The 20,715-nt window shown below is 38.9% G+C and overlaps 1 protein-coding gene across 2 annotated transcripts in view; it reads left to right on the top strand.

The window, feature by feature from the left end:
* The window catches only part of ARHGAP21 (Rho GTPase activating protein 21), a 201,294-nt gene that overhangs the window by 141,536 nt on the left and 39,043 nt on the right, over positions 1 to 20,715 (top strand). Inside the window, exons 7-8 of one of the 2 annotated variants that reach the window (XM_074984886.1) lie at positions 5,187 to 5,216; positions 6,746 to 8,684. In XM_074984886.1, the coding sequence (XP_074840987.1) occupies positions 5,187 to 5,216; positions 6,746 to 8,684 (1,969 nt within the window). The remainder of the gene's footprint in view (positions 1 to 5,186; positions 5,217 to 6,745; positions 8,685 to 20,715) is intronic. The other variant, XM_074984887.1, reaches the window with a different exon arrangement.

Below are 20,715 nucleotides of genomic sequence, written 5' to 3'. Positions count from 1 at the left end.
TTTGCAGAATGAACGATGAACGAAAAATCAAGACCCTAGAATTCAGCCTAATGGATGGTTCGAATAGAAGAGGCAGACCCCACAAAGAATGGATAGATGATGTAGTAGATTGGTGCAGAGTTAGTCTACAGAAACCAAACCACTGTGCACTGGATAGGGAAAGATGGAAGGAAATAGTGAGAGAGGCATCAGACGCCAGTGGGTGCTGAGCCCACGGTTATTGATGATGATTACAATGAGTCTGCCTATTAAGCTATAGCTGCAATAAGAAGGACAAATTCAAGTGAAGTGTTTTGGGTTGTGGAACAGGAGCACTAGGATAGCAGATGCCGTGGAGGCTGTCAATGTCAGTGAAAGAAGGCCAACAAAGCCAGTAATTGCAAACTGTTATGGTGTTTTTGTGATGCAAACCCATCCAGGAGGAAGTGAACCTAAAATACTCATCCCTTTTGCATACACATCCAACTATGACTGGATTGTAAATTGTCTTTGGTCATTACGCAGCTGGTGGTGTAAGGCTGTTTCATTTTACTAATTACCAGAACCATGTAGTTTCCCTCAAACTAATGGGTCCATGTTGATCTTGCATGGCCATTTATTGTCCTTTTCAAACTATGGAAAGTTTTATGAGAGTAGGTATCTTCAAGTAGCATTTATGTTGTGACAGTATTCTTGGAGTGTTTTTTAGGCTTTTCCTTTTGAGTTAAAGCAAACACTTATTGCTTACAGAAGTTAATGTAAAGGTTTACCAGCAAACCCTTGGGGAAAGGGTATGTTGTAGGTGTTCTGGGCCAAGGCAATGAAGAGGATAGACATATAATACAGTAAACCCTGTTTTATAGCACTGAAGAGCGACGTTTAGATAATATAATTTCCAAGAGATAAACAACCAATTTAAAGTGACATTTATTTGCAGTAAAAACATTCCTTATATAGGCTATATTTTAAATTAATTAGAGGGGGTTGCTTAGGAATTTAAATATTAAAACAAGACTCTTCCCAATGTTCACCACTGGAAGGAGAGAGGATTAGTCAGTGTGTTGGTTTCATAGGATATTGTCTATCAGTAATATGTTGGGCTTTTTTCATTGAAATGACTTCCTTTGAGTACAGTATATTCTTATCGCATATAAACTAATCATAGTTTCTGCAAGATGAATGGTAAGATGCACTTCCTGTGTGGAGAGAGAATTGTCTCATGGAGCGCTCCCCAGGTAGACCAGAATGGTGAAGGGAAGGAATAGATAAATAAAGAAATGCAATCTTAAGAAAATGCAGTTTTCTGGTGAAGCAAGAAACCATGCCAAGAGCTCAGTTAAGTGATTTAACATGCGTGGAACTTAGAGTGCAGGGGTGAACCCATTGAATCATTTTCATGTGCATAAAGTTAAACATATGCAAACATGTCTGTGGGTTGGGGCCAATGGGTGCAAGTTCTCAGAATAAAAAGTTTACCATGATAGTCTTTGAAATCACTTATGCCTGCACATTATTTTAGTTTTGTGTTTTAATTGAAAGCTGACCCATTACGGTAGCTGTTGATAATTAGTTTTGCACAGAAAAAGTAAAATTGGGTTTGTACTTTAGTTTTTTTTTAAACTCTCAAGTGACATAAAAATGTAGTGGACACTTCAAAAATAAATGGATATCTTGTTAGTGTATTATGTTTTACATAAGAACATAAGAATGGCCATACTGGGTCAGACCAAAGGTCCGTCCAGCCCAGTATCCTGTCTGCCGACAGTGGCCAATGCCAGGTGCGCCAGAGAAGGAGAACAGACGACAATGATCAAGTGATTTATCTCCTGCCATCCATCTCCTGCCCTTGTACTGAAGGCTAGGGCACCATACTTTACCCCTGGCTAATAGCCATTTATGGACCTAACCTGCAAAAATTTATCGAGCTCTTTTTTTAAACCCTAATAGAGTCCTGGCCTTCACAGCCTCCTCTGGCAAGGAGTTCCACAGGTTTAACTGTGCGCTGTGTGAAGAAAAATTTCCTTTTATTAGTTTTGAACCTACTACCCATCAATTTCATTTGGTGTCCCCTAGTTCTTGTATTATGGGAAAAGGTAAATAATTTTTCTATATTCACTTTCTCCACACCATTCATGATTTTATATACCCCTATCATATCGCCCCTCAATCACCTCTTTTCCAGACTGAAAAGTCCCAATCTCTCTAGCCTCTCCTCATATGGGACCCATTCCAAGCCCCTAATCATCTTAGTCACCCTTTTCTGAACCTTTTCTAATGCCAATATATCTTTTTTGAGGTGAGGAGACCACATCTGCATGCAGTACTCAAGATGTGGGCGTACCATAGTTTTATATAGGGGAAGTATGATATCTTTTGTCTTATTATCTATCCCTTTTTTAATAATTCCTAACATCCTATTTGCTTTACTAACTGCCGCTGCACACTGAGTGGATGTCTTCAGAGAACTATCCATTACAACTCCAAGATCCCTTTCCTGATCTGTCGTAGCTAAATTTGACCCCATCATGTTGTACGTGTAATTTGGGTTATTTTTTCCAATGTGCATTACCTTACACTTACCCACATTAAATTTCATTTGCCATTTTGCTGCCCAATCACTCAGTTTGCTGAGATCTTTTTGTAGTTCTTCACAATCCCTTTTGGTTTTGACTGTCCTGAACAACTTGGTGTCATCTGCAAACTTTGCCACCTCACTGCTTACCTCATTTTCTAGATCATTGATGAACAAGTTGAACAGGATCGGTCCCAGGACTGACCCCTGGGGAACACCACTAATTACCCCCCTCCATTGTGAAAATTTACCATTTATTCCAACCCTTTGTTTTCTGTCTTTTAACCAATTCCCGATCCATGAAAGGATCTTTCCTCCTTTCCCATGACCACCTAATTTACATAAAAGCCTTTGGTGTGGGACCGTGTCAAAGGCTTTCTGGAAATCTAGGTATATTATGTCCACTGGGTGCCCCTTGTCCGCATGTTTATACTGTTAGAGTTCCATTGTGGTAAGTGCTGTACAAATAATCCCTGCCCTGAAAAGTTTTGCATGCAAGCAAAAACAGACAGAAGATGAGGGAGAGGGATAGAATTTTTTTATGACATAGGTTTGTTCTAACTGAACTTGATTGAAATTAAGGGTTTCTTTCAAGTTATGACTGCGTTTCCCGTGTAAGTCAAGCTATAGATTTACAGGATAAGTATACTTACAGTTCTATAGGATGCTTTCATAGAACTTTGTCTTCTTTGTATGACAGTAGGAATGTGTACAAAGTTTCAGTGCTTTTGAATAATTAAAAAGAGAATCTTTGTGGCTGTTGAGCTTCTTAACCTCTCAGTACATTCCTAGGTGTTTGGCATCTCTTCGCATCAGGTGCTTGCATGAGGGTAGTGCTTTTAAAAATCATAAGGCCACTACTGTAATTTAAACTACACTGGTTCATTTTTGTAAACGTTAAGTTTTTAGTGCAACAAGTTTCAGACACTGTTTGTCCTTCACATATTAAACTACTAAAAGGAACTAAAAGACTGAAAGAAAAATGCGAATAGCAATAGAAATATCAGAAAATATATAGAAACGCACTGTAGATTCTGATTTAATTCTTGAATCTGCTTGTAAAATTGGTCACTGACTTGCTGATTAAACCAGTTTAAATTTGTCAGACTAAATAATAATATAACCAGTATCTCCTTCATTCATTTCCTCATCTTATAGTATTATTGGAACAGTAATAAATTGCAGTGCTTTCATTTTCTTAAATGTTGCAATCTTTTGTGCAGGCCTATAACTGGAACTATAAAAGGAAGGATTTAATTAACACAAATGTGGAAACTCCTCACTGTTTTTCCCCTACCCCCACTGAAAATGAAGCTTGGACTGAATTAGCTCATTTGGGGATTCCGCCAATCCCTCAGAGCCCTTTTTCGCCAACTCTGCTTTCCTCACAATAGTGAGTCTGCTTTGTACAAATAGTAAGCAGCCATGATCATAGATACATACATTCATGTGCATATGTTTTTTTTTAAAGGTATTAGTTCTATGTTGAGCATCATTAGACATTTAGTTATCTTCTGAAGCATATTGTTCATACTTCAGCATCCAGGTTTCTGTCAGTACATAATTATAACATTTCCAGTAATTTGTAATGGGAGGCATCTCCAGATCTTGTTATCTTAGATCTTAACATTTTTTCCCCAAAGTTAATGAAGCATTGTCAGTGGTGAATATTTTGTACATAGATGCAAGCTCCAGCAGTTTACAATTTATTTTATAAGGAAAACGTTAATATTGAGTTAGTTGCGGAAGGAGAATTATTTTACATTATAGGGTTTTTTAATCTTACAAACTGATATGATCCCTGGTCTTAATTATTTTTGCATGATAATAGTCTGTTTCATTTGTATTCTTTTGGATGCCCTTCCCCATTTCTTTCTTTAAAATCTTATTCAGAGCCTGTCATAATCCTAAATAGCCACTTATAAAAATCTTGCATTGCTATATTTTTATATATTCTGCTATACAGAAAAAAACATAGATTTCTCCCCCCCACCAGAAAAACAAACAAACAAACGAACGAACACCTATTAGGGTGCAACATTTAATGGAAACACAACATGCTCCTGTTTTGTGAGAGGTGAAAAAGATGAAAATAATCACATGGGGAGAATGTTTCTGCAGAATCATCCCTCTAATTTCAGATACATAGTGTGAAAGCAGCTGCAGTCAGCTGACAGCTTGTGATAATGTTCAGATATATGTAGGGAAAGGGTGCACTGTTTCATATGCATGATGAAGACCTCATTTCGTCATCTGGAAGCAAGGATGGTAGCAGCTCAGGGGAGATGAGACAGTAATGTTGCTCTAGTGGAAGGGAAGCCTTGTTACACACAACCAGAGCACTCAGCATGCAGCAGTAAAGATGCACCAATACAGCATGGCACAAGCGTATTTTGCTTTCTGGGATGGGGAGAGAACAAATGCAAGAAACAGGTAGAAGCAGGAGATGGACATACCCGCAAAGAACCTGAAGTTATTTTTTCATACTCCACTGCCCTTTACCTCTATTGGTACCTTCCAGAGAAATTGGTATTAGATGTATTTTTAGCTTGCTGTATCCAGCATCAGTATGGCAATATAATTCTGTCTTTACATCTATAAGCAGATTTTACTATGTTTTCCTATTTTCTGCCAGCTGCAGTTTACAAAGGATGTCACAGCACTGGTAAGAAACGTACACAGTAGCCATTTCTCTGATTTTTTTGTAAGGCATGCTTTTTTTTAAGATTTGTAAGAAGCCACAATATTAAAGCCTGCAAGTTGCTGGAAATGAGCTAGATATTCTGGTCAGCTGAATTCTCTTTATATTGTATAACCCTGTTAATTTGTAGTGTATGCCTGTGCTACTTGGTTGATTTTTTTTTTCTTTTCTTTTCTTCTCAGTTTGCTTTAATATTCTGCCCTTAACTAATGCTCAACATAATGTGTTTTGCGGCAGTGTTTTAAGTGCCTCGCCCTCCCCTTCAGTACTTTGCTCTCAATCTTATGTTTATGGCTGCACTTGGGCTTTTACAACCTGTCTAATGCTAAGACAAGGCACGTTGATTGTCTGAATTGAGCATGTTTGATATGACCAGGAAATGCTGTAATATGATACCACACCTAAACCATATAAAAGAGCTGGGAAATCATTTTAGCCATTTACTGCATTGGGAAGATCAGAATTGTCAGCTCTTTCATCACATTTTAACTAAAACAAGTCATGCTAAAGTTTTAAAATAACGTGGTAGTGTTTAAATGATGCTTGACTTTGATTTTGTATATATGCTGTTAGTTTTGCAATGGTTACGGAAATGTCTCTTGATGCAAAAGGGAGACTTATGAAACATGCAAAAAGTAATCTAACCATTTTCCTTAGGAGTCAGGCTGTTAAACACAAGGTAAGATGTGAATTGTTAAACCATAATGAACAAATTAATTTGAAATTGTAGTTTGTATTTTACGATGATGATATATAGACAATAGTAGATATCCATGTATTTTGTTATTTATATCTGTCAGTTTAAGCAACTATTTTTATAATAGTGTCATTTATTGAAATGCCTTCTGTGATGGGTAAGATTATTAAAGAGTGATGTTGTCAGTCACTGAAGTTCATTCATCTTATATTGAGCAAAACATGCCTTTTACATATGAGAATCTATATTTCAGGGAGATGCTTATACAAATGCTATCTGCTTTTTTATGTGTCAGGAGACCAGAGAATATTCTAGTGTTAGTTACATTTATTATACTGCCATTTAACCTGTCGATTGCTATGAAATCCTAGCTCCCAGCATCAAGCAGCTTAAAAGGGAGGAATATTCACAGTAATATGGTTGAAGCAAATTGAGAGAAAAATTGATCCTTCAGTTTGTGTTCACAAACCATCTACCTGCATTAATTTCTAGAAATTTTTAATTCACTTGGTTTCTAAAGTGTGTTTCTTTTTTTTTTGTTTGTTTTTTCCTTTTCTGTAGTGACTTCATATGCTAAGTTTCCAAACAGCAAGGGAGTGCTAAGGGAAGAAATATACTATTTTATACATTTTTAAACTGGCCTATCATTAAAGTGAAATGTAGTATGAATTTAATATTAAAGCTCTTCTCTTTCTATTGACTTTATGCTGCAGTTGCAAGAGAAGGGGCACAGTCTGCTGATCTTTCCATTGCTCTTTTCTGTGAATTAACACTTTTTCTCATGGTCGATCCACAGGCATATTCCCAAGATGCTTACCTGAAAGGCAATGAAGCCTACAGTGGCAATGCTCACAACATTCCTGAACCACCACCAATATGTTATCCTCGACTGACATCCACAGGTTCTGTAAAAGCACAATCTGTAGACGTGCCACCTTCTGACTCATCATTAAGCAAGCAGCAAACCAGTAGACCAGTACGGACATTGATGCAGCCAGACAGGGCCTATAGAATGGAAATACAAGTGCCTCCGTCACCAACTGACATTGCAAAATCAAATACAGCTGTGTGTGTTTGCAATGAAACCATAAGGACAGTTGTTGTGCCTTCTGAGAAGGTTGTAGATTTGCCATCCTGTAGAACCGCTCATACTAGTCCATCACATAGGACGGAGGAAGTGAGGTATGGCTTAAAGGATCAAACCTCTTTAAAAACAAAAGCACGGACCACATCACCACCATCTTCAGTGTCCACTGCCATTGTACTTCCTCAGACTCCAATTACAAGGCCAGTAGATCCCACTGGTATAACAAGTAAATCTGGAAATTATGGAGGACATCCAGAAGGGATCTCAAGCCCTAGACCTCTTGCAGGTTCTGCTCCAATCTCTGCTAATCATTATAGTTCTCCAAATTCCCACCAGCATATAGACTGGAAAAACTACAAAACCTACAAAGAGTACATTGATAACAGACGTTTGCACATGTATGGCTGCCGAACAATACAGGAAAGATTGGATAGTTTGCGAGCCGCCTCTCAAAACACAACTGATTATAATCAGGTGATGCCAAATCGCACCGTTTCACAGGTACGACGCAGAAGCACCTCTCATGATAGAGTGCCACAGTCTGTTCAGATCCGACAACGGAGTGTGTCCCAGGAAAGACTTGAAGATCCTGTTTTGATGAAAGAATGGCCAAGAAGTGCTTCACAAGATGCATTAACTTCGCCGTCTATTAGTTCTAGGAACCACAGAACTCAGTCATGGGATTACCTTGGCAAGCAAAGTGAAACAGAAGACTTTCGTGCTGAGAATCTTGTGGCAGATTCAAATGGAGACAGAAGAAACACTTACAAATGGATTGGATTTACTGAGCAAGATGATCGACGAGGTATTTATGAAAGATCTAGGCAGCATGCATTTCACATGTCTCTTCGAGGCCCACATTTTTCTGTGGCTCCAGGTGCTTATAATTCAGAGAGACGAAAAGTCAGTAGAGCTTCTACATCTGCTTCTCAGTTCCAGAAAGTTCCATCAGATGTAAAAGCACTGCAACCTACTAGGGATTTTCAAGTAGCTGGTGGAGTTTCAAAGCCTACAACTGCTTCACAAGAGAGAAAGTCTCTTGTGATAGCCAAAAGTTCTAGAAGTAACTCTTTGAAGACCTCAGCTCCCTATGCAGAAAAATTGTCACTTCCCATTAACCAGAGCCTGGATATAGTGGCCAAAGACCAAAGAGCAGTAAATCACTTGCATCAAAGTGGTTTGTTAAATCAGCAATCAAGAATCCGAGGAGAAAGTGCCCCAGACCACAAAAGAGAAATTGGTAAGAGCAGCCAACCCTCTACTTCGACTGCAGCTTCTGCCAAACTTGTTCAACAGATGAGTGAGAGCTCAGCTACCTCTGATAACTTAGATGTTTCTGTTAGACAAAAGGTTCCAGATTTTGAAAGGGAAAATGCACAAGAACCTGAAATTTGGCAACAAGATGTTTTGGAAAATGACAAAGACTCAGTTATCTTGCGGGAAAAATCTCCTTCTGGTCACCAGACTCCACAGCCTCTGAGACACCAATCCTACATCCTAGCAGTAAATGACCAGGAAGCTGTCTCAGACACTACCTGTTGGTTACCTAATGATGCCCGTCGAGAGGTACATATAAAAAGGATTGAAGAAAGGAAAGCATCAGGTTCCAGCCCACCTGGCGATTCCTTGGCATCCATTCCATTTATAGGTGAGCTAAACAGATTAAATGTATCAGAGTACTAAATATAAAGTATATTGTCTCACTGCTTTGCCAGCATTCATGTGGTTAACTAGAGTTAAAGCTAAACTTCTCTCTGCATAGATCTTTTCCAGTATTACTGATGCAAGTAGACATTAACATGGTACACACTGGAGTGTTTTTTTCAGAACAGAAAAATGTTTAATTAGTTTGTGTGCTGTATAGTATGTCTAGGAAACCAGTTGTGATTCAAGATGTTTCTAGAATTTTCTTCAGTTCCTTAGACAACTCCCAAAATTATATACCCTCTTCAGATTTCAAGTCAGATCTGATACTATTTGCAGCTGAGCATTGTGCACGTGTTCATTCTTATTCATTAGAAATAATTTAGCAGAAACAGTATTTCTAATGCTTTTCAAAACACTGTGAAATATAAGGTTACTGCCCCAAGGCCCTTAATCTTTCTTAGTAAAATATTAGTGGTGTGGTACTATGGGTGAGAATCAATGTAATAACAATATGAGAAGAAAAAATATTTTGTCTTAAGGGGTCTGATTGAGTAGAGGGAAGCTGTTCATTGCCAGGTGGGCCTTTGGAAAGGTGGGGAGGCTGTTCCAAGTGTAAGCCATGCTGCGAATCTGCAAGTAGGGCGCAATTAAGAGTAGTCAGAGCAGGATGAATGATAGATTGCAAAAGGTTGTCATAAGTATAGGCAGAAATGGAGACAGAGTACAGAGCCTAGCATGGCAGGCAAGACTTTTCCTGTGCCAGTATATTTGTTTGACTTTATAATTTCCACTCCATGCATCTGACAGCAGATTTTTGCCCATGAAAGCTTATGCCCAAATAAATCTGTTAGTCTTTAAGGTGGCACAAGACCTCTTGATGTGTGTGTGGTTGTGGGCTAACACTGCTATACCCCTCTGATACTAAATGCATGTAAGGAATTCAAGAAGCAGTAGATGAAGAGCTTTTTAGAGTTCCAAATTGATGAGAGGACAGACAGTGAGAGACAGAGAAGACGACATTTCACTCTTCAAGATGAGATGCGTTCCTGAAAAGGGAAGGAGACAAACTGTTCTCGCTGGTGACAGAGAAAAACATGAAGCAATGGTCTCAAGTGGCAGAGGGGAACTATTTCACTAGCAGGGTGGTGAAGCATTGGAATGGATTGCTAAAAGACGTGGTGTAATCTCCATCCTTAGAGGTTTTAAAGCCATGCTTGACAAAGCCCTATCTAGAATGATTTAGTTGGGGTTGTTCCTGCTTTGAGCAGGGGGTTGGATTACACACCCTCCTGAATTCTCTTTGAACCCTAATCTTCTGTGATTTCTGCTGTGTTCAGGTTAAGTCTAACTCATCATTATGATATGCAGACCTCCATCTGATACACTCGTGCATCACTCAGCCTCTTGAGCAATTAATAAATCTCCTATATTAACCGTGTTTATATAATTTAAGTCTTCATCTAGATGGATTAAAGCGTTTTTGGCTGGAACTAACAATTAAGCTTCTTAACCAAGATGGGAGTAACTTCATGATATCTAGCATGAAATAGTGAGAATTGCTGCGTATTGGAGGGTGAAAATCTCTCAAAGACGGCTTATTATTTTCTTTGTTAGCTTTAACTGTCCTAACAGACAGCTGATGAAGCAGGTCTTTGCCCATGAAAGCTTATGCTCCAATAGATCAGTTAGTCTATAAGGTGCCACAGGATTTCTCGTTGTTTTTGTCTTAACCAAGCAACTTTCTCCAGGAATGGATGGGTGGTTTTCATATGGTCCGACTGGTATAGAAAGCATGTAAGTCGTTTAATTGGTACTATGTAATCAATAATGTATATAATCAATAAGCATTTATTTTGTGTAAGAGCAGTACATTTTGTATCTCAAAGGCTTACGCTTTTCTGTATTTAAGGTCTTAGTTAGGCACATAGAAGTTTTACATAAAGTCTGACTTGTGGTATATTAGAAGTTCTTTATGATTTCATATGTAGATTATACACACAAATTGCTTGACTGGTTGCTGAGAATTCTCTTACCACTTGCAATTTAAATAGCATGATCTAGCAGGAAAATAATGCTGCACTGTGATAAGAGATTGTATAAAAAGGGTTGGATTTAGTTTAAAAAAAGATGATTTGCTGTGAACTTCTGATAAATGTAGTTTATTTCCAGATCTTAAACAGGTAAACAGATTAAAGTCCATAGGAACTTTAAATTATGACAGCTGTATTTCATTTTGGTAATAGTCCTGCAAGTTAAAAGAAGGTTGCAGCTTTCCATGTTCATGGTTTTTTGTCTGCTGCCTCATAACAACATGCACTGTGATCCTATGAGGTTTTCATAAGTTATGCAGCAATCTTTTGCCTGGGAGATCTCCAAAGAACATGAGGAAGTGATGATGTTGATTTCAGTGGGGGCCCTACCACTAAATCACCCCTGAACTAATTATTGAACATGATGCTAGGAGTCTATGTTCTGCTTTAAACACAATTTTTGGAGATGATTTTATACATATGCCTGGGCTGCTTGTTTTCATTAAAGATCAAATGGCACTTTTTGAAAAAGAAGAGGGATATTAGTTGCTAATATTATGAATTGAATAATTAACACTGTCGACCCTTGAAGCTGCAGTTGGGTACAGTATTCTTCACTTCTTGGTTTGTATGATATTGCTACATTGGCCCCATTAATGGTTTATTTTTAATGGATGCAAAGTTCTTTTATTATATTTTGAATGTAGTTAAGTATTTTTTTAACCTTTTGAGTAAAAGTTACTTGAAAAAGCTAAGGGATTTCCTATTTACTATATATTGGAAGGGAGGAGAATATTGATTTTTGTGTAAAATTTTATCCTGGTATTGGCAGCCTATTGGCTTCCTCTAGGCTTTTAGCTGCACAAGTATGCATACTGGTATCCATTTGGTATAAAATACTCATCTTGTTAGTACAATGGAACTGGGATCCAGACTACAAAGTAGGAGTATTACTCAGGCTTAAATGCCTTGAGAATAAACACTTGCTGATGTTATGTAAAGCTGATGTTTTAAATAGGCAGATTTTGTTTCATTTATTACTATTGCACTGTTGCTTTTCTGTTCCTGAAACAATAAACGTGGCCAGTTGTTTTAGATGATTTGATTGAATTTTGGTTAAGACAGCAGAGGGTGTGGCCAGGAACAATATACAGTTGAGTGGGGAACTTTAGCCAGGAGGCAGGGAGAATGGGTTGTCTTCAGGGTACTCTCAGGGATAACAGTTCAATGTTTTGCATTGTTCTCAGGAATCCAACAAAACTTTACTTCAAAGTTGTCTGCCATTTTCCTGCTACACCTAGGGATGCTAAGCTTAGAATGCCTTTTAATATTGTTTTCAAGAGGTAGTTTAATCACAGATTTGAATTAGAAAGATATCTCATTTTAAATAACATATTTTAATTTTGCTTTCCATTTGCCCTTTCTAGTTACTTTGTATTAAAAAAAATTGATTCTTATTGGTTGGTATAATTTGAGTTACATTTGCTGATTAGGAATATCTACTATATATACACGTTTATTTAAATAATATGGCTTATAATAATTTGGATTCTTAATTTGTATAGTGTTTGAGTAAAAACAGTGAATGTCTTTTTTATTTCTTAGATAATTTATTTTTTTTTTACTTGTGATTTGTGTCCAGCTGCATGTGGATGAAAATTAAAATTCAATTTAAAATGCCTAGAATAGCCCTCTTTTCTTTTACACTTATCCCTGACTTAATGAGTACTTGATTTACGAGTACTCGCTAAAAAGAGGGACATAAATACTTACCTTTGTTTACTAAAAGAGTGAACTTCTCCCGCTTATATGAGCCAGCCATGGGGTCCCTGGCCAGGGCATGGGGAAACCTGCAGCCCTGCAGCTGGCTCTGCTCCAGCCGTGGGGTCCCTGTCCGGGTCAAGGGGTAACCCGCGGCTGGAGCTGAGCCGGCTGTGGAGTCCCTGGCCGGTGCGTAGGAAAACCCGTAGCCCCACTGCTGGAGTGGAGCCAGCCACGGGGTCTCTAGCCAGCACAGGGAGAGCCGCAGCCCCACCTGGCCTGCTCTGAGCACTCCTGGCCCGCACCTCCCCACGCACCCCCCAGCCCTGCCTGCTCCCATTACCTACCCAGGCCTGGAAGCCCGCAGCTCACCGCACCCCTCACAGGTACTGCACCTTTTCCAACACCACCCCCCCAGATTCACTTACCCCCAAGCTGCATGCTGCCACTCCTTCCCCCTATTAGGAGCGCTAGGAACCAATCAGAGACTTTTACATTTATTTTAGTGGTAATTTAGTGCTCCTCTCACAAGTTTTCACCTACGAGCACAAAGTTGGGAACCAATTGTGCTCATATAGTGAGGGATGAGCGTATTGGTTAAATAAACCTATGTTGAATGTTCCACTTACAAAGGAAAAAAAGAACATGTTTTGATAAACATTTTTGCATTTCAAAATTTTTATTAAACAAAGTAGTAATATCAATAATTAGCTGATTGAACTGGTTGTTCTAGTCACCAGGTCCTTCAAGATTTTAGAGCTACAGGTTGAGCCTCTCTGATCTAGATCTCTCTCATTTGGCAACATCCATAATTCGGCATTTTAATTACCCAGATGACTGCTTATCCTGGGTATGGCCAAATTTCCCATAAAGTGTTTCCAGCCACCAGTCCTGGCTTTGTGTTCTGTGCAGTTATTTATCTGTAATTTTACTCTTAAATGTCTTCTAAGAGCACAGTAAGCAGTGGAAGTGTTGGTAATGTGCTAAACAATCTTGACTTCCTGTGGTCCGGCAAATTGTCTTGTCGAGCACCGGTCAGGTCCGGAGAGCGTCAGATTAGAAACCTGTAGCAGATCTCATCTTCCGACCTCATTTTTGCCTTAGTCAGTTTCTCAAGCTTTATCTCCAGCATTTCATGCTTTTTTAAATCCCAAGTGGCATCTCAAGCTTTTCATGTACAAGTCACTCAACTGAAGTAGTTAAATGAACTGAAATTGAGGAAATATTCTCAGCTGCTGTCAAAAGGTTGTTGAGCTCTTCAACACATTCTTGCTCCAGGTGATTAGACAGGAACTGACTTTCACCATTTTAATGGTGTGACTTTCTATAAAACTTTAAGTCTGTACTATGTGGACATTGTTTGCTATTTAATTTCAATTATTTGACAGAAGATTAAGCCTTAGTAAAATTTGTGGTAACTTCAAATTTTATTTTAAATGGATTTTTAAAAATTAAAATGTTTCTGGTTTACAGTAAAAAAATGGGGTGTAAATAACATCCAATTCTTACCAGATTTTAGCCACTCTGCTCAAGTGCTTTTCTTTCATATACATAGTTGGCAGCAAATTACTTGTAACATTTCAGTTTTTCTGTCAGAAGCGTGGCCTGTATTTTTAATACATTAAGGCTGCGTCTACACGTGCACGCTACTTCGAAGTAGCGGCAGTAACTTCGAAATAGCGCCCGTCACGTCTACACGTGTTGGGCGCTATTTCGAAGTTGAAATCGACGTTAGGCGGCGAGACGTCGAAGTCGCTAACCCCATGAGCGGATGGGAATAGCGCCCTACTTCGACGTTCAACATCGAAGTAGGGACGTGTAGACGATCCGCGTCCCGCAACATCGAAATAGCGGGGTCCTCCATGGCGGCCATCAGCTGGGGGGTTGAGAGATACTCTCTCTCCAGCCCTTGCGGGGCTCTGTGGTCACCGTGGGCAGCAGCCCTTAGCCCAGGGCTTCTGGCTGCTGCTGCTGCAGCTGGGGGTCTGTGCTGCATATACAGGGTCTGCAACTAGTTGTTGGCTCTGTGTATCTTTCACTGTTTAATGAAAGTGTGTCTGGGAGGGGCCCTTTAAGGGAGCGACTTGCTGTTGAGTCCGCCCCGTGACCCTGTCTGCAGCTGTGCCTGGCTCCCTTATTTCGATGTGTGCTACTTTGCCGTGTAGACGTTCCCTCGTTGTGCCTATTTCGATGTTGGGCTGAGCAACGTCGAAGTTGAACATCGACGTTGCCAGCCCTGGAGGACGTGTAGACGTTATTCATCGAAATAGCCTATTTCGATGTCGCAACATCGAAATAAGCTATTTCGAAGTTGGGTGCACGTGTAGACGTAGCCTAAGACTGATAATATACCAGTCTTCCAAGAAGGGGCATCATTTAAGTCCATCACCAATATTTGTGATACCATAGTTGTGTATAATTTAGAGAAACTTGGCCAAATGTACAATAGCTTTCTTTATTTACAGATATAGAACATGCGCAGTCCTGAAGGCTAATAGTAATAAAAATATATTTCATGTTTTTAAACTTTGTTTCAGGCCTCTTCTCTCTGTTCAGCTTAATTTTTTTTTAAACTAAAAATATTTTGGGAATAGCAAACTGTAATTAAATATGTATCTTCAAAAGTGACTCAAACCACAGTGCTGTTAAGTGTCTATGTATGTGGTTAATAAAACATGCTTCTTAGGAGTCCCAGTCTGGGCATCTGAATCATCCTTTTTATTTGTATTTTTTTCAATATTTACTCTAGCTAGTGCACATTCTTTCATTTTCAGTTGTTCATTAATACCAGCCAGCGTTACGCAAGTTCCAAAGCGAGATTGTAGATCCATTTGCCTTATTTTAGGATTGCTTTTATCAAACACAAGAGAGTGTTTTGTGTTATCTTATTGTGACCAGTTTCTCTTTCCACCTTTTACTTTATGATGATAAACAAGAATATTTTTGATATTTTGTTACATCACAGCTGAGGTTGTCATTTCTGTTGTGATTGCTAATGAATTATGGTTCATTTTCCCTCGTTAACCCATTCTGTTTCCTTTCCTAGAGTTATCTATACTTACTGTGGGTTCAACATGCTCCGATTGATCTGCTGGATTTTGATTTTGCCATGTCAATAAAGATGCAGCAAAATCAATCCCTTTGGTCTTGGCCGTCTACCCTGGTACTTCATGCTATTGCACAGAGTATGGGATGTTGGCTCAAGCCTGAAGAGCCTTGATCTACACCATGGAACAAAGTTGATCCTGCTATGTCAATTATAGCTAGAATTGCGTATCTGGGATCAACGTTGTTCCCTAGTGTAGACCAGGTCCTAGTTCCCCATGCTGGAAATTAATTACACAAATGTTCCTTTGCTAAATTTGTAAGACACCTTTCCCTTTTAACTTCCCCATACCCATTTGTATTGTGCTTGTATAGTGGCACATTCTCCTGCAGCAGAGGAGTCAGCAACAGAGCTGCTCATAGAACTCAGAAATCCCAACTACTGTTCTAAATGGTACAGTGTGCTGACCTAGTTGACAGTCTCTTGTGACCAGGCATTTTGTTTGTGCGCGTGTGTGCGCGTGTGTATGTGCGCACGCTTGCCTTCCACATTTTACCCAATGAAGAAAAATAATAATTTTTTACACTGCTTTCCCCAACTTTTCTTTCCAAAATATTTGGACCCCCATGTGGAGTGATGTGCTTTAAAATATACTGAAAACACCTGTAATACCTACTTTTTAAAAACTGAAAAGTAATGAAAGCATATTTAAGAAGTGCATTATGGAAAATATGGTGGTAGTACAAGCGGAGAGAAAGTCATAAATAATAGAGAGAGCTGAATAGAGACTGCGTCATATGTATTCTGTTATTCCTGACCGTTTCATTAGTCATGGGCTAGCAGTTGTAAGCTGCATAAATATACACATGACTGCAATAGAAATTAAGGCAGACAATTGTTCCTTTTTTGGCAGGACATTTGTTTTCCATTATTTTAGCAGTACCATTGGCACATATTTTAACATATCAGTATTTCTAAGTCTCCATTCCCTATTTTTGTCAGGGATTTAAAACTTGGCCTGAAAAATTATTGTAGCTCCAGATTGAAGTGTTGCTTGGTCCAGGAACACATTTTTAAATGTTGGTATTTTTAAAGGACATGAACATGAAAACAGCAAGAGGTTAATACTTTCAAACATTGATTTGTGCTTCTGTAACTTAAAATGAATTTGAAATTAAAACTTACTCTTCCAAGTGAATAGTCAATAACATCTAGAGACGAAGTTATAATTAAAATAAGTATTGGATTTTTTTCATGTGGTTATGGTGTTTACAATTAAATAAATGAATACAACATTCTTAACGTGTCAGGTTAATTAAAAAAAAAAAACTCAAGTGACAGTGTCAAATGCCTTGGCTAAATATGTTACTTGCCTTCCATGTTCAGGATTGGTTCTGGGGTAGTTCTGCATCACTGCACACTGCAGAGTTTTTTTTGCAGAAAATAATGTACATGCAGTATTTCCTTTTCCATACAGAAAGAGTCTTCAGTGCTAGCATTGCTACTAGGGATCATTGGATTCCACTCAGCCCGGTTCACGCACAGGAGACACTGCTGGAGAAAGGGACAGCTGGAGTTCCCAGCATGTCCTTAGGGAAGGAGATGTCAGGGCACAGGAAACTGGGCTCAGGGAGTGGTGGGAGGAGGTTAACAGGTGTCTGGGCACGGTGGGATCCAGGGCTGGGCTCTGAGGGGAGAGAAGTGTGCAGATGTCTGGCCAAGATGGGAAAAGGAGTACAAGTATTAGGGGGAGGATTGGGCTCCAGGAAAAGAGATGGTTCAGGTATCTGGAAAAGTGAGGGCTCAGGGCTGGGCTGTCATGGGGAAAGGGGTGTTGATGTCTATGCAAGGCAGGGCTCAGGGCTGAGTTGTACAAGGGCAAGGGAGTGTGGATATCTAGGCCAGGGTTGGGCTTGAGAAGGAGGGGGATGCACGTGTCTGGTCTGCCAATGGGCTGTGGGCAGAGAAGCAGGAACTGGGTAGTCATAGGGGTCTCTTTAACTTTCTACTTCTGGGTTGTGGCCACACTTGGCCAAAACTTCAAAATGGCCATGCAAATGGCCATTTTGAAGATTACTAATGAGGCGCTGAATTGAATATTCAGCCCCTCATTAGCATTAGGATGCTTCCGGCTGTGGCGCTTCAAAAGTGTCCCTTTTGAATGCTTGGGGTTCAGCGTGATTACACGGGGTCCTTTTCGAAAGGACCCCGCACATTCAGAAATCCCCTTATTCCTCTGGCTTGGCGCGGCTACACAGGGGTCCTTTTGAAAGGACCCTGCACATTTCAAAATCCCCTTATTCCCCTCAGCTGAGAGGAATAAGGGGATTTCGGAATGTGCAGGGTCCTTTAGAAAAGGACCCCCGTGTAGCTGCACTGAGCCATGAGCATTCAGAAGCATCCTAATGCTAATGAGGTATTAGTAATCTTCGAACTTCGAATAGCATGGCTATTTCGAAGTTTTGTCCAAGTGTGGCCACAGCCCTGGAGAAATGTTTGTGTCTGTATTGTTGGATATAATTGCTGACAGGTATTTTGAAATAATAATGCCAGTTTCAATTGTTTTGGTAATCTATGTAGTGGGGTTTTTTAATAAAAAAAAAATTGTAGAATTTTTAATGTTTTGGTGCAGAATATCCCTACAGGTGGAGGGTGTTACATTTAGACATAATTTCATGATAGCTTGTAAACCTGGTAATTTGGAAATCTTGCTGTGCCTGGATAGTTAAATAGCTAGGTCCATATATAGGTGGCTGGCTAGATGTATATGAACGTGCTGTTTAACGTTTGTCTAACATTAAAACAAGTCTTACATGATAGCATGCATATGTCAGAATGCTCAGTGTAATTAGAAAGTGTTACTGCTAATTGTTCAGCTGCACTAAGATTTTGTAAAATCATCACAGGGAGAGATTCCTCAAGTTAAAAGCACAGTGTGTGCTTTTTGAAAGGACACATTGCCCACTCTCCACCCCAAAAGTTGTCGTACTCCTTTTTTATGATAATGTGAAATGAGCTAAAAAAGCGTATATTAAAGGACTCAGGCATCAATATATCTGTTTTCACGTCATGTTTTATAGCTGGAGAACTTGTCCCAGCCAGTACTTGATGCCCTATAATGAGCATAAGCTTTGTGTAAGTCCAATATATAACATGTTTGGACAAGTGATTTATGAGTTGTTACTGGTCAGTACACTGACATTTTTGCATAGATATGTTTTATGTAGTCCATTCACTGATAGATTGTATAAAGAAAATAAAATTCACTGGAATAAGTACATCTATATAATGTTAGGAAATTTGAGGGGGGAGAAATAATTGATGCAGTCATATCATATGATAACATTTTCCATTCCACTCTTATCTCAGGAGGAGATGATAAACAGAGTCTATCAGGGTCAGGCATTTTTAAATCATCAGGCCCAGATAACTTTCATCCAGAAGTTTTAAAAGAGCTGGCTCAGGAGCTTGCTGCACAATTGATGTAACTTTTGGAAAACTATGGAAGTTACAGAAGACTAGAAAACAGCTAATGGCTTTGGTGGGAATATAATTTTTCAAAAAAAGGGGGAGGGGGCAAATGGGATGACCTGGATAGTTGTCCTGTTAGTCTGATATGGATCCTGGGCAAGATAATGAAATATCTGATATTGTACTTGATTCCTTAAGAATATAAGGTGGGTAATATAATTAATGTAAATTGAAATGAGTTCATAGAAAATAGATCATATCTAAATAGTTTGTAAAATGAGATTACAAGTTTGATAAAGGTGATTGTATTCCTGTAATAGACTTCTGTAGGGCATGGGACTTGATACTGCACAGCATTTCAGTTTGAAAAATTAAATTAAATTAACATGGAACATCTGGATTGAGAGGTGGCTAACTGATAAATCTCAAAAATATATTCATAAATGGTGTCATTGTGTGGAACTGTTTCCAGTGATGTCCCACTGGGATTAGTTCTTGGTCCTATACTAATTAAAATTTTTATTGATGACCTGGAAGAAAACAAAATAAACACTGATAAATTTGCATAAAAACTGGGAGAGTGATAATAATAAAGTAGATAATCACTCAGAGGTATCTGGATCACTTAGGAAACCAGATAACAGCTAATATGCATTTTAGTGCAGATAAAATTTAATGCATCTATCTAGGTATAAAGAATGTATGTAATACTTCCAGGATGGGGAACTGTATCTTGGAAAATAGTGACTTTAAAAAAAAAATTGCAGGTCATGTTGGGTAATGAGTTGAAACATGAACTCCCAGTGTAATGCAGTGGCTAAAAAGGCTACTATGATCCTGGAATGCATAAATAGCAAAATCTCAAGTATGAGTAGAGAGGCTATTTTGTCTATTTATTTGGCAGTGGTGCAACTGCGGCTGGCGTACAGTGTCCTGTTGTGATATCCAGAATTCAAGAAGGATATTGATAATTGAACAGTGTTCAGAGAAGAGCCACGAGAATGATTACAAAATTAGAAAACGTGCTTTATGTTGATAGACTCCTGGAGCTCAATCCATTTGTTTTAACAAGGAGTGTAGGGAGTATCTTGATTAATATCTAAAAGTACCTAAAAGGGGAACAGGGGAAGGGGCTTGTCAATGTAGCAGAAAAGGTATAACATTATCCAGTGTCTGGAAGTCTAATTCTGACTGGAAGTGTTAAATTTTTATTTGAACTTAAGCCTTTGGGAAAAACTGTTAAGGTTTGTAGTGGATTCTTGATCACTAGCAATCAACATCAAGGTTGGATATTTGTATAAAAGATACTCATTAGAAATTAATTCTGAGGCATTCTGTGGCCCTTATTATGCAGGAAGGCTGTCTCTACACTAGAAGCATCTGTCTACAGAAGTTACTGTCAGAAGAGATGTTCAAAGAAAACTTTTGTTGACTGGTTACATCTAAACATAAAAGCAGATCAGTCTTTTGATCTGCTCTGTTGACAAAAGGGTCCCCTGGAGTGCATACACAGCTTTTTTTGTTGACTGTTTGTGTTAACAAAATGCATTTTGTGTGTAGACACTCTGTGAGTTTTGATTTTAAAAAAAAGCCCTAGTTTTGTCTACAAAACTCTCTAGTGTAGACATAGTCAAAGAGATCAAACTGTATGAACACAATGGTGGTCTTCTAGCTTCAGAATCTGAATCCATGAAACTAAACTCTTTTTTTACCAGGTGTTGAGA

Source organism: Carettochelys insculpta, chromosome 2 (genome assembly GCF_033958435.1).
Source record: "Carettochelys insculpta isolate YL-2023 chromosome 2, ASM3395843v1, whole genome shotgun sequence".
In the NCBI taxonomy this organism is placed as follows: Eukaryota; Metazoa; Chordata; order Testudines; family Carettochelyidae; genus Carettochelys; species Carettochelys insculpta.
This window is presented reverse-complemented; position numbering and strand designations above follow the sequence as displayed.